The sequence below is a fragment of the Spea bombifrons genome, chromosome 4, assembly GCF_027358695.1.
Source record: "Spea bombifrons isolate aSpeBom1 chromosome 4, aSpeBom1.2.pri, whole genome shotgun sequence".
Taxonomy (NCBI): Eukaryota; Metazoa; Chordata; class Amphibia; order Anura; family Pelobatidae; genus Spea; species Spea bombifrons.
The window spans coordinates 77,769,869-77,784,955 of NC_071090.1; the positions used below are offsets into that span (position 1 = coordinate 77,769,869).

General features: G+C 37.1%; 1 protein-coding gene across 1 annotated transcript in view; it reads right to left on the reverse strand.

Moving 5' to 3' along the window:
- The window catches only part of ENTREP2 (endosomal transmembrane epsin interactor 2), a 284,256-nt gene that overhangs the window by 111,977 nt on the left and 157,192 nt on the right, over positions 1–15,087 (reverse strand). Inside the window, exon 3 of the mRNA XM_053464225.1 lies at positions 1,498–1,608. Within this exon, the coding sequence (XP_053320200.1) occupies positions 1,498–1,608 (111 nt within the window). The remainder of the gene's footprint in view (positions 1–1,497; positions 1,609–15,087) is intronic.

Genomic DNA, 15,087 nt, shown 5'->3' on the forward strand with positions numbered 1-15,087 from the left:
ACTTTCCCAGCACCCAGGTTGCACTCACAGGACTTTCCCAGCACCCAGGTTGCACTCACAGGACTTGACCAGCACCCAGGTTGCACTTTTGAAATAGTTTTCAGCGACTCTCTCCTCTTTTCCTTGGCTCCTGGGCGCAATGCACCCCGTGCCTCGACGCGACCCTATCTGAGACGTATCTTAAATAATTTGTATCACATTTAATAGCATTGATGTTCTTTTAAAGGGATAGACTGGGGTCCCATATAGCCCCACCAATGAAGAATGGATACTAAAAAAATTTATGCCCTCTTTGCTGTTGAGGTTTGGCTGCTTTAAGCAGCCCCTCACTGGCAAAAAAAAGCAAAAACACTAAAAACAATGGGAGCACTTTCTTGTGCTGGGTTCAGTCAATATTATATTGATGGCAATAATGACAGTAAGTGTGGTAATTGCCTTTAATAGCATCGAAAGCAAAAATATAAGCTTTTAGAATTAAGATGGTTTCGGGGGGAAATTCCTGGGAGAAGTGAATAAGGGGACAGATGTTTTAATCAACGTATTTTACCCTAAAACAGAGACATCATGGTCACATTGCCAGTAGAGATGTTAAGAAAACAGAATTGAGTTGCTTGAGTTGCAACGGGTATTCAAATGGAGTGTAATAAATTATCTCATATATATTTTTTGATGAGTAGTTTACCTTAGAATTAAATTAAATTTGACTCAGAAATACAGGGAGATGGTGGAATATAAAAGGGCCAAGGTAATGATCTCCTCTCTAGATGACACATTAGGCATTCAGTCCATTGAATCAAAGTCAGAACCAGGCACTGGTCAATAATTTATGTACTGGGGCATCTTAAACTAAAAAATGCTCTCTATAATGATAGCAATAAGATACAATTTTAAAACGGCATCTCTCTCATAATGTATTTTCAAGGATGAAAAACAGATCCTTACGATTGGTGTAGTTTTCCAAAAGCTAAAAAATTTAAAAAATTTAGACTGCTAAACATAGTTTATACAATAATAACTGATAATTATTTAATACCTAATGATTTTTTTTGTCTTTGTTTCTTTATCTATGCTGCTGTCGCATCGGATAGATTTCATTGTACTCAGATGTAATATAAAGAAGTGAGGGAATTTAAACATGCATGGGATAGACATGGAATAGACATTAGACTAAAGACTAAGATTATGGTCTGCGTCTTTACATCAGGAAAAATAGGCAGACTAGATCGACCGAATAGTTTTTATCTGCCATCAAATTCTGTGTATTTTTGCGCATATGTTTCTTACTGCCAGTAACAAGGTTTCAAATGTATTCAACCCTTGGTTGTTGGAGGATGAGTCTACATGCAGCATAGAACATATAGTTTCGCGCGCACCAGGCTTCTCATACTCTAAACAAGCCCCACATTACTGTAGTACACATTTCCCACCTTAAGGATTAACTAACATTAATCATTTTCAATATTATGACCGATATGGGTGTACATTGCAGGTACTTACCAGCTGACAGCCTTCAAGGGAACTGACTAGCTGGGCATTTTGGCAAGAAAGAATTGAGCCAGCCAAGTTGAGCATGACGCATACAGCAGAGAGCAGCATAAAGAAGGTTATCTGTAAATAAAAAGGCACACAATAAGAATAAATGCAGGAAACAACCCATCAATCATATTACAGCACTTCTCACACAACAATCAAAAAGAGAAAAGAGATCGTTAATACCCATATGAATTATGTTATAGACAATATTGAGTCGGTACCTCGTTTTTATTAGTTTTATTTTATTATTTTGAAGCATAGGTGCTTTGGAAACGTAAATCAGTCCCTGGTTAAGGTGCTTTGTAGAGGTCTCTATGAAACTTGCACAGATATGTGGAACATGGGATTAACCAAGTAACACCACAAATATTAATGACCTTGTGTTTGATTAAATACAATAAAAGAAAAGAATGCAATTCATCAAGCGTTAATCACGACAGTGTGGTTATAGAAAGTGAACACTCTAAAATATATGTTACAGATAGATTTTTGTGGGTTTTTTTACTTTTATCTCACTTTAGATGTAATGAAAATATCAGGTAGACTGCATTGAACCCACAATACCAACCAGGCTGTATTATATTCTGTGGTAAATTTATAATCTTTTTGCATTTCTATCTTAGACTTCTAAATGCATTTAAAAACTAGATAGAACACCAAAATCCGGAATAAGAGCTTTTCTATGTCTTGTAGACTACACGTTCTTACAAAAACTTTTTAAATTGAAATACATTACTTTAATGGATCAAAACTCCTAAATTGCCATTCAGTATAAGGCTTCAGATGTGACCTGAGCGGTGTCTGCTAGAGTATCACACTATTTGGGATTTAGAAAGTATTAATGGGCTTTGCATCTGGTTTTGATCAACTTAATGGCAATATTCTGTAAAATATTTTAGAAATAAAAGAATTACAATATTTCATGTGGTACCAGTTTGCATATATGTTCTCTAACAGTACAGTACAAAATGTCATAATGTTTTTCTCTCAAATAGCGAGATGGCCAGAAATGGTTTCTATTAGTCTGGTATAGTATTACTTTAGGATTTCTTTTTTTATTACAAGGAAACTTAAAGTACACAATGTCTGTACATTTTCCCTACAGAGTCTGAGCATTCAAAACCCTGAGACTTTGCATATGTCATATGGTAATGTATAACATAAGGTCAAATACAATGTACAAAATGCATCCAATGTAATTTGTAAAAAAAATGATTTTAATTATTGTTTACATGTTTAGAATATCTAGACAAAAAAAGTAAATGTTCAAGCTTTGTGGTTGTCAGTCGCCAGTATAACATTTTCTTAATAGAGTTCCAAGTGTGTTACAGTAATACTACTTACCTCTATTGGTCTGCTTGGTCGCAAATATGTTTCGGTATTTAAATGTTGTGCGATAGTTTTGTGATGTATATTTTACTCAGTGATATGGAACCTTGAGCATGTTTGGTGATAATTAACAGCGGATTCCATAATGGTCGTGTTTGCCAAGAAGCCTTGGCACTTGTGCTCTAACCAAAGCCTGATTTGCAAAGGTTCTATAATATACTTATCATTCAATGCATTGGGAGCCAAGTTCTGCGGCGGGAAAATGTGTTTCAAATGTCTGCAGACTCAACTAATGCACATACCTTTAAGAAACTGCTTCAATGCCTTGCAGACGCTGTTTATGATGTTCAATGTTAATACTGGTTAATGTTTAATATTTAATGCCTTACAAATGATTCATGTCTTTTTGTACCCTGACTACAAGTAGTGATGCCATTCAACATAACATTATTTATATACTAAAACTCAACTGCATCCAGAGGTGTAAATATGCTTTTGTTTTTATGTTACCCATTGGCCCTTTAAAGTAAGTTAACTTTAGTTTTTCTCTTGAAGTAGCAAACTTTACCATCCTAGCTTCTGATAAAATAACACACTACTATCAAAATTCTTCTTCTTAACTTCAAATACTCTGTAGTGCAACCCAACAGCTTCTCCCTCAGCCCTCGTAGAAGAAAATAATCAACCTCCAGAACCAAGCCTTAGCCTGCTTTGTATTCCTGCCCACAGGTATCCACAATCAATTTCCAAAGCAACAGGGAGCAGCCCTGGGGAAAATCTGGATTCTTGAATGAATGCAGGTGGTGGGATGTTTACCCTCTTCCAGATAGTCTACCCCAAAGTACGTGGTACAAAGTGATTGGATTTACAGCTGCAACAAGCTTTCCCTGGGAGATCTAAGGATCTTCTCTATTCTTCTACCACCATATTAATATCTTTTTACAGATAGGGCTCTCCAAATGAAAATAAAGAAGGTGGACCACAGAAGCCTAGCTACTTCTAAACTTCACTTGAGACTATATGAAAAAACATATTTTCTCATAAAAATGATTTGCTCCTCCTTTATGACATTTATGAAGAAGAACCTTTTTCCTCTTTTTACAGAATTTTATCTTTATATTTTTACAGCCTGATATTAACCATGTGGCAGTCAGCCAATCATATCCATGCGCAACAATTCATTTGTAACTACCAAATCCTATCACTTTTGAACTGTAATAAAAGAGTGCAGTGTCAAAGGTTTCATCTATGCTGAAGGCATTATAAAAAGCGCCTCTTGCTAATGTATCAAGTTCATTTGTGTAGTCATCTTTGCAAAGAAAAGTTATAAATGAAGTATAATTTGCTTCATGCCACCTTTTGCAGTAACAGAGTATAGATGTTAGGAGGTTTTAATGGAAGAATGGGGGGAGTTGTGTAACCATCATGGTTAGTAAGAATGCATTACACAGGCCAGTAAATCTACTGTAACGAACAAAAATGACGCTTAAAACCTAACCTTTTTTTGTCTTTCACAGGTTTTTTTTTCAATTTGCATACCTTATGTTATATGTACTTTATAAAGCATTACAGAAATTGTTGGCATTATATTAAAAATAAAAATAGTACCCATAATAATCTAACTGGAAAAGAAAATCAGGGGGGTACAACTAGTGCTGGTTTACTGGCCCTCACCAAGCACAGGGGCCTGGCCAAGCAGAGGGGCCCAGCCAAGCCAAGGGCTCGGCCTCTTTGCTCTTTCAAGGGCCCTTAATTGGCTGAAAACACCATCTATCATCTGTTCTCGGCCTGACATTAATGAAGTAGAAGGCTTACAGCCTATATGGAACCACAAGTACAGAGGAAATGCATCCACGTGGCCATAAGAAGCATGAACGAGCAGCAAACAGATATGTTAAAGTATTTCTCCTTTTCGCCATCATTGTCTGTCTTTTCCTTCTTTTTTGTTTCGTACAGGGCCCATGTAGCTCAAACGATGGCTCAAGCTGCATTTGCCATGCCTCCACCCATCATCTCTCCCCACCAGTTAACGATGCCTGGTTGTATACTGCACCACGTTAAGCTCCCAGACAGATGATTATTGATGCAGTCTACTTCCTTCAAGCACTGTCAAATGTTACAAAACACCCAATGCCACATTCCAGACAGAACGGCAATACTGCAAAATATTACGGCAGCAGTGCATCTGGCCCCAAAGTTTCCATATTTAAAAGTTTCCATACGTCACAATTCCAGTAACAACATTCTTAACGTGAAACTCAATAATGAGAAAGACATAAATATATATGTAGAGAAGGCCTCCTTACTTTTTTATGAGCTTGTACAATGTAATTTTTTATGAGCTTAAACAATGTAATTACTGCACCAACGGAAATGCAGTTCGATGACACACAGTATTCTATGCCACTAATTTTCGACAACAGGTAATTGGTTTGTGTAGGCCTTTTAAAACAGTCCCATTCATTGTGAATAATAAATCATTATCTGACTTTATCTGCCAGTCAAAATCCACAAACCATATGGATATTGTGTTGCTACCGTATACACTTGCGTTGCCAGATTTTTAATCATGCGGATCTTTAGCTTTTTGGCCACAACATTGGAATGCTTTTTTTTTATTTAATCTGTGGTGCACAAAGACTCAGTCAAATGGATTATTACACGTTCATGTAGTAATGGTTTAAATTAGGGTCACAATGAACATGTCAAAGACTGGAGCTTAACTACAAAGCCCTTTTATTTTACTTTGGTAGTAAAATAAACTCCTGCAACTGGCAAACTATAAAAGCACAGAAATAAAGGCAAAAGAGAAAGAGCCATCTGGTCAGTCAAACATATTTTTATTATTATTTGGAACTAAACAGGGACATATCCTGCAAGAAGCCTCAGAGACAAAAACGAGAGGTCTTTCTGCCAGCTGAGTTAAAGCATGGCTAACTATTTTGCCTGCCAAGCTATTGCTACCCAACGTCCTTCAATGTTCTAAGTGGGACCATTGGCAGTGTTGACTGCGCACGTCTGTTTCTATGCCAATCTAACACTTGGCATTTTGTTTATCTGACATAAAATGGTATTGTTGCTTCTTTGTTGTAGACACCTGGATGTAAAGATCTCAAGTGGCTCTGCCAACTCGTATTCCAGTTTATCAGTCAGCCGTATACTATGATGATTTCTACTGTAAATAATTTGCTTTAGGCGTTAAAAGGTAATTCCTTCAATGGTTGTACGTGGCCCTTATACTTCTCAGTTTTAAAAGCATTGATGATCAACGTTACCTATGACAGCCCCCTTTCCCTCTTTTGTTGAGGCTCTGGGTACTCTGTCTTGGCTGAGAATCCACAAACACAGACAGGACACCTAGCAGGTTAGAGGTTCTTGAACACCAAGTGTAACATCAGTAGAACGTTCATCAACAAAGGAAAGCTAAGGTCATACACAAGGAGTCAAACATAATAAGATTGGTTTAGTCCTAGACCCTTTAAAATGGGCTTATTAGAAGGGTTCCATTACCTAACACAGAGTCTCAGTGAGAGTGCAGTACTAATCAGCAAAATGGCAATAGCCAGATCATACTAACCGGCTAAAAGATACAAAATGCACCAACCAGTCGGTCCTATTGGTGTTTAACTGGTGTTTGAGACAGCTTTGTGATAGGCTGTGAGCAGAGGGAGGCAGACCCTTTTCACGTTTCACAGGACCACAGAAAGGATAATGGAAATTCCACCTATGAACTCTACCAGTCCTCTATACTATGTATCAGCCAGGGTGAGCACATCGCCATGTTTTCTGAAACACATATACGTTTTTCATAGTTATGACCAGCACAGATAAAGTGCTGCCCTGCAGTATGTGGGATGTATAGACTCATGGAAGCGGAAGTCAGTTATACATTCCCAATACTATGTAATAATATGTGGGCTGGTCAGAAAAATGTAAACACTATATGTGTCCTGCAAAATATGGCTGACGTGGTCACCCTAGTACCAGCATTACAGAATTTTAAGGAAAATGTGCAGCATCAAAGTTTTAAAACTATATGAACCTGAAGAGGAAATCCTCCTCAAACATACACATATCTCCTTGAGGCAAATAAACCGGGATCACTTTTTACAAAACCAGTGAACTTGAGTATGCATACATATTCAAAGCAATAACCACGCTTTATTCAATGGTACATTAAATATAGTTCTTTGAATTTCCATGTAAAATGTGTCATTTCTGTAATAACCTCAATGTCTTCAATGTCACTTGACAGAAAATGTACATTTCTAGTGAAAGCTAGTGATGGGTTTATTTTCAAATTCACAGTGCATTGTTATAGGGTCTGCAACGTACAGATATCCATATAGCATGTGTTTATATGATATAACCTTTACTAGAGCTTTGAAAGGACTTTCCATGGGATGTAAGTGTGGCAAAGGATTACAATTCAGACTTTTGCTTTGTGGATTGCAGGCTAATAATATTTGAATTACTTGAGTAGCAAGTTGGACACATTTAGAATTCCCATAGGCCATAATAGTTAGATACATACTGTAGGTCTGAGGGTAGTAAGGATTTACCTATGGGTAGCCACGGGAGCAATGTTCAGGACAATGGCAAAGAGCTACAAACAACACAATCTTAGGGTATTAAAAGTGGCAAACAAGAATGGGCACACAAGCCAGAAGGTCTATGATCCAGGAGACAAGCAAAGAGAAACAGGGACAGGGGATCCCAGTAACTCTTGATAGTAAGTAAAACCAGTGAACACTGACTTGCAGTACTCAGATGTGTTATATAGGTTCTAATATCAAAGGTATTGTCTACTTATAAAACAAAACCTTAATGGATCCACTTAAAATTATATAAACCTACAACCAACATACGGTACATACAAGTGAACGCTCCATATTATGCCTGAGGTATCAGGTCACCGGTACTTTACTCTGTAGGAGCAGAATAAGGAGACGTCTGGGGAGACAGCCCTGAGAAAGTCCTTATGTACGCTTATTTATCCAAAAATGTTAATAAATAAAACAACTTTTTTGATTTGTTATTATCATTAGTGTTTATATTTTATTAGGATATGACTATTTATCAATTACATTTCCACATGCTATCCATGATTGGATAAATGAAACTCATGTTTGTATTAACACTACTGAAACAGGGTCCTATTAAAAATGAAATGATTCACAATGCAGTATATTTCATGTTAGATGTCCTATCTTGTTTAGATCCTCACATGTACCTTGCATAGGTGGCTAATTTGTGGTTGACCAACTGAGGGGATGTGCAAACTTCTACCACTTTTTTATAGGGCAAAGGATAGTGATGACTGAAATCTGTGAAAGAAGAGTACTTTATTCCACTACACATGGTACCATTTGGGTGGCCCGCTATAGCACTCAAGAGCTCTGACCTAGGCCAAAATACCCAGATACACTATGAAGAGATAGTGTAGTGATAAACAATGTCCTGAATACCAAGGTGGAGCCATATTTCACCTTAATAACCATTGTACGGTGTTGAACCCCTTAGTTTTTCCGGCCACAGAAAGTTGTATGGATTCCTTTTTAAGTAAACAAGGTCAGGATGGAGCAAAAAGCCTAGGGTTCCAAGAATGCCAAGGTTGATAGACGGAACTTCAGGATTCTAAACCAGGAGACTAGTTGCCGTTGACAACATAGATTACTGAATAATAAATACAGTGAGCAGAAGAAGTAAATGTTAATCTTCCACTAGTAAACAAACACATTAAAATACACAAAGTAAGTAGCGAGACACAAAAGAACACTGAATATATCCAAAAATGTTAAACTGCAAAGTAAGACATTGAGCTAAAGGAAATACCAACAGATAGCTGAAAAAATAGCAATTTAAAAACCACCAGGGGGAAAAAAATGCAGTCCGGACAGATCTGTATCTAATTGGATTTTTTTCTTTTTCGCTTCTTTTTAATATATCTCATTTAAGTACACAATGCTTTAAATTAAATCTGATACTGATATCTTTTTATTTGACTGAATTTGCTGAATACATATTGGTTTACTTTCGAAATAGATTAAAAATCTAAAAAAATGAGGGCATACGTCATTGTTAAGAAGGCTCTGTAATCAATGGAGTAAACTTGGAATTATGGATACCACATAAATTAAACAAAGCATTGATCAAAATGAAATAAACGCCTTGATTTTGTATAATGGAAATGGGATACTTACAGCACCACATAATTCTCAAAAACATAGAGCCGTTTTAACCAGATTTAAAGTTATATATAAACAGAGTACCAAGTGCAGTAGCAATTACTACCAATAAGGTCGCAGGTGATCTATGTGCACTTGTTACAAGAAAGATACAATTTCTCTTATTACAGAACTAGAAAATATAATTTTAATTGTGATGTATTGTTTTTCTAAACCTCACAATACTGATTTCTTGAGAAAAACATGTGCTGCACTTTAAATATTCTGATTTAGGGCCCCTAAAAAGCTAGAGCCACCCGACGCTGCCTTCTCCATTTTTCGCTTGCCTTAAATGATCTGTTTTCAGCTATAACTGGGAATTTGGATCTGCATTTTCTGTGCTGTAACCAGGAAGCAATTTGTTCAGGAGACTCTCTGAGTCGATTTCTTGCGTCCTCTAAAATTGAACAGTAACTGGTCATCAATAGGCAGTACATCACCAAAACAGCACCGTGTCTGTTAATCACTGCGGCATCCTAGTGAGCACAGCATGTGGATGAGCTTCGACGTCCATAATAACGATCAAAACAACGACTCTCAAAACTGTGCTGTGCTGGTCTCAAAACAAATATCTACTGAAACAGTGAAGTATTTTCAGTTCATTTTATTTATTTTTGCTTATATCATAAAGCCTTCTTAAATTGCTCTTAAAGTTAATCTACATGTATATGCTCTTTAACATATATGTAATGAAAAATTAGTTTCAATTAAGTGCGTTTCGTAAATCAAGCCTTTGATTTCTTTTCCTTATTCAGGCAGTGATTGGCTTAAATTGATGTCATTTTAAAGTAAAAGATGAGAGTTGGTACCGTTTTAATTTAATTTTAAATTAAAGTCATCTTTACATTTTGGAGCTGGGCGCAAGTTAGCAAAATGAACCCACAGGACCAAACATGGACCAAAAAGCTCTGGGTGAAGCAATGCTTCTCTGGGTCTCTATGTTAGTTTCTTCTTTCTCCAGGCCCACTATTCTTCCCACTCCCTACCCACTTAAGGCTGTCTGGAGCTAGCCATTCCTCAAAGCGCAGCTAGCACCACTTCTTTAAAGAGCCATCGCTCAAGAATAGGGAAGTTCCATATGGTTTACCAGTTATGCTTACCACAAGAAATGCCTTTTTTGTCTGCTTCCACAGTAACTCCTGTGGGAGAACAGACTAGTGAAAAAGTATGGGTAGAAATGGGTGGTTGCCATTGTCACAATGCATGCAGTGTTTTCTGAAATATCACATGCATAGTGATGCCACGTACCATTGTGTCTCATAAACATCACAATACTTGTGAAGAACCACAGAATCGTTATTTTTGGCAGTGGAAAAGAGATAGCTTAAACGGAATTATTGCCTTTTGTCTTTAAAACATACCACACTGTGAAACTTGGTAAAATGCCTACTTTAATTATATGAATAGGGATAGTTTTGTTGTCACGCATCAACTGCCTATAAAACAGACTCATCATGAAAAGGAAGTAACAAAAATACTAAAACACTAATAAGCTGTTTTAACAAATACCTCTGTAAAGGCTTATACTATTACTCACATTTTGTGTAGGTTTATTTTTGAGTCCTTTTATTTAACTAGCATCAGAAGGGAGACATGGTCTACCCATGGATTGAAAACAAAGATATAATTAATACACATTACGACAATTCCCTTATGTTGGCTGCTTTCCTTATAAATTACACGTTTGTTGTAAATCTGCTGTCAAATAAAGAGAGATGTCTTCAAAGGGAGACAAGCTCTCTCGCTGGTGTACTACTTCAAGCACGAACATTCATATCATGAGCCCTTTGAACAGCACATAAAAAACCATGGACTTGTTGGATGTGACAGGCTCATTGAAAAACTCAATATCCTTCTTGCCAATCAATCACGCTTTTCAATCCACACTTCAATCAATCACATAAAAGTGTCGTGTTCCATGATAAGCGCACAAAAGCAAGCACAATGCTCTGACAGGTGTGCCATCCTTTACTCTAAAACTATTTAATGAACACGCTCATGTCTCCCCAATAAATTATGTGCGAACTACACATTTACTTTGATGTGATATACGTCAATGATGTGTTGTTCTAATATTGGCCTAAAATACAAAGTATAAGAAAAAAAAGTGCACAAGCATTTGTGGTTCCTTTTATCCCTATGATGTACAACTCTATAATATAATTAATTTAAAACGTAATACAAATAAAATATCAAATAATCATATATATAAAATTGATTGCAAAAGTAAGCATTGTTTAAAGCAAAATCAATTGTGGGTTGCATGTGAGGCAACGTAAGGTGGGCAAGCTGGCCTCAGGCTCACCTAATCAAACCATGCAAGACCCAAGCTGTCAGACGAAGACTGACCATCTGCACACTGTGCAAATGGCTAGTGGCCCTCTTGCTCACAGGGCTCCATATTTGACTTACTGCTGCTCCAGAGGCCGACTAGGTCCTGCAGTGGCCACCTTTTGGACAAATGAAGCTGCAGGCAGCAAGAGTTTAAATGTAACATGTGAATGCATATATCTAGCCAAAAGGAGAAATATGTCATTTAGTGGCCACCGGCTCAAGGTACCAGGGCCACTTTTCATCTCAAGTGTAACTGTGCACGGCATAATATAAAACTCTTGTCAATATGGACCAAGCCAGGCATTGGGCTTCAGCCTAGCAGAGTCTTATGGTTTTTTGTTCCAATCACACAGTACTCACACTACTCCTATTTAAAGATATCGGAGCATTCCAGCTGGTGTTTTTCCCTACCACATCACAGTTGAAATCCTTATTTGAGTACTGGCACATCATGGTTTTCATAAGCAGTGCTATTAGCTGGCATCATTAGTGTGTCATTGCGATAAAAGCTACTGATGGGCCATTAATGTTTAAAGAGTCTTAGGGTCAGCTCACTTAGAAAGTTTCCAGGTATGCCTACAAACCAATTAAATTAAACCTTTATTTATATTTAAATGCATCCATTTGACAATCTAAAAAAGTACTAGTGAATCGCAAATGTATGACAATTTTGGAATTATATTATGTGATGCCTTTTTAATTTGTCAAATACGCAAATATGCACTTAAATACGATAAATCTTTATTTAATTGGTTTATAGGTACACCTGGAAACGTTTGAAATTAGCTTACCCTGAGACTCTTCAAAGATACACACGCAACAACCAAGAACATGGTTTTCCATGACCCAACATGAGTCAAAAGTGAGCAGGCCATGCTATAAAGACCAGAAAGGTACTGCAGGAGCCAGGAATGAATTCTGAAATCTCAGGAATGATGTCTTTGTCTCCGAGGTCTTACAGGACATTTGGTTGGGCAGTGTAGAGAAACAGATAGCAGAGCCATAGCAGCTGCAGTCATCACCTCACTGCTGGGTATATTATCTGCAAGCACAGGTGAAGGCTACTCACAATCTCAGGTATGGATTAAAGATAGACAGGATAGTTTTTGACAGTTCATTAAAGAATCAAGTACATCAATTCATCCGTCTGCTGACATCTAGAACATCAAGGTCCAACATAATAAACTTTCTGTGGAATGTATTTTTTGTCCTGTAAAGTGTGTTTTTTCAAATTCTTCTCCTTTCCTCTTCCGTGCTGTACCAGAGAATTTAGAAAACAGTTTGGAAAGTACTATCAATAAAAATGTAATATTTTATTGGACTTGATATAAAATAAAGAAATACTGGCAATGATAAGCGATGTATAATTACCTATACAATTTGTCATCTTAACAATTCTTACTGTATGCAGTTGTAACTTTAATATGAAAATAAGACATCTTCCAGCATTTCAAATGACCAAAGAGTGAAACTTGCTTTAGGGGATGATGTTATTTGATGAGCCTTTACATTTTATGTGACTTTCTTCTGACCTATTTATAGCTCTGTATGTAATTTAATAAGACATTTAGAACAAACACATTTCTGTTATATTTACATTACTGTGGCATTTTAGGGCTGCAGCATACTGTGACACCCATATACCCACCAACATCTTGAGCCAAACAGACATTTGGGTCTAAAGGAGGATAACTTTATACTATGAAAACATATATATGAAGCAGGCTGGTTAAAGCACTAAATGACATATCAGATGTAATATTATTGATTATTGACACCAAATATAAACTTTAATAAACAGAGAATATAAACTTTCTTAATGTAGTTAACATTTCTAAAACCCCAGATGGTCGTTTTAAATATATTTTCAATAAAATATATTTTCTTGCCTGTCCTATTTGTTTTGAAGAGAATATTGAATGGACCAGCATGCAGCCACTTTTTTTGTGACAAAGTCACTTTAAATTACACCTGCAAAATCCTGAAATCCCGTTAAGAATTTTATGTCAATCTTCAGGGGTGTAACTAGAAACCACAGGGCTCTGGTGCAAACCAACCTCACCAAGCAACATATGCCACATTGCCACCTTTGCCTTAAACAGTTTGTGACTGTCACATTTGCCCCAAACAGCTGGAGTGTCTTTGCCCCCAAGCAGCTTATCAGTGCCATCCTAACCCCCCAAGAGCCTGTCTGTGTCATCTTTGTCCCCAGCTTATCGGTGCCCCCAAACAGCTTATCTGTGCCATCTTTGCCCCCAAGTTGTCCATGCCCCCAAACAGCTTATCTGTGTCATCTTTACACCACACAACTGGTATGTGCCATCATTGCCCTCAAACCGCTTGTATGGGCCTTCTTTGCCCCTTGCCCCTTTCAACATACACTCTGACACACATATGTAAACACACAAATTACACACACTTACTCATACTCACTGACACACACACATTCATTATAACACACACTCTATCTTATCTCACTTACACATCCATGCTCATACACACTATTATGGAGCACTCCAGGTTGGAAGGGCCCTTTGAACTGGCACAAGGAGACAGGAACAAAAGGTCGCAGGGGTCACCCAGGGCCCTCTAGATGCATGGGCCCAATGGCAGCTGCGACCGCTGCAACCCATGTAGTTACGCCACTGTCAATCTTGTTATCTTTGTTAATTAGGAAGGCCCATGGGAAAAATATTTTCCCCTTTCTTGATCTGCAGACCTGGAGGCTACCATTGTAGTTGGGTGTCCAACAGTAAGATAGGGAGTCAGCCTAGTATAACAGAGCAATAACACATAGAAAGGGCTAATACGCAGTTGTCTGAAAATATCAAAGCAAAAAGTAGAACTGTTCTAAAAAAGAAAACAGCCCAACATTTTTTTTATAAAATTGGTGGGGTTCCCCTTTAAACCATTAAGAAAGACAATGATAGCTCCAGGAAAGCTTGTTTTCACTGTGCAGTAATACATGGTGAAATATGAATAAAGACATAATTAAATGCCTGTGTACTATACATCTGCAGCTCTAATAATACTTAATTTGATGAAACTGGAGTATAAACATTATGTGGCTTAGATCCCTAACAATTCAAAAAACCTTTGCTCAGCTATAATGTAATAGGCGGCTTTGATCCATAAATGTTATTACAGCTTAATAAGAATATCTTATCCCTTTGACCAGTGCTATTGGTAAAAATGTCTTTCTTCACAAAGATAAAGATAACATGTTTTTAGATAAGACCATTTTTTTCTTTTCTTGCATAAAGATTACAGAACTAGACTTTCTGTCTTAAAAGAAATACTAGCTTAAAATAGAAAGAACATGTAGTGGTGTGATGTGAAAATTATTTCTGTCTGTAAATCGGTACTGCTCTATTCCATGGCCTAATTAGTCTGTGGCATTTCCATTCAAAAGTAAGGTATTTTTAAAATAAAGACAATTAGCTGGCCAAATCAGCTACTTCATGAATTGTGATATTTGTACAATTGTGTACTTTTTAGAATAGCCCTTCTAAAAATGGTAATATTATGTGTCCCTTTGTTTTCATGAGGACTAAGCATCTGCTTAGGTAGCGTATATCTAGTTGTCACCATATACCGGTAATTTTTGTAAAGAAAGGCAGAAGGTTTTTTGGAGATCCTGAACACAAGCAGGGATCCAACATTT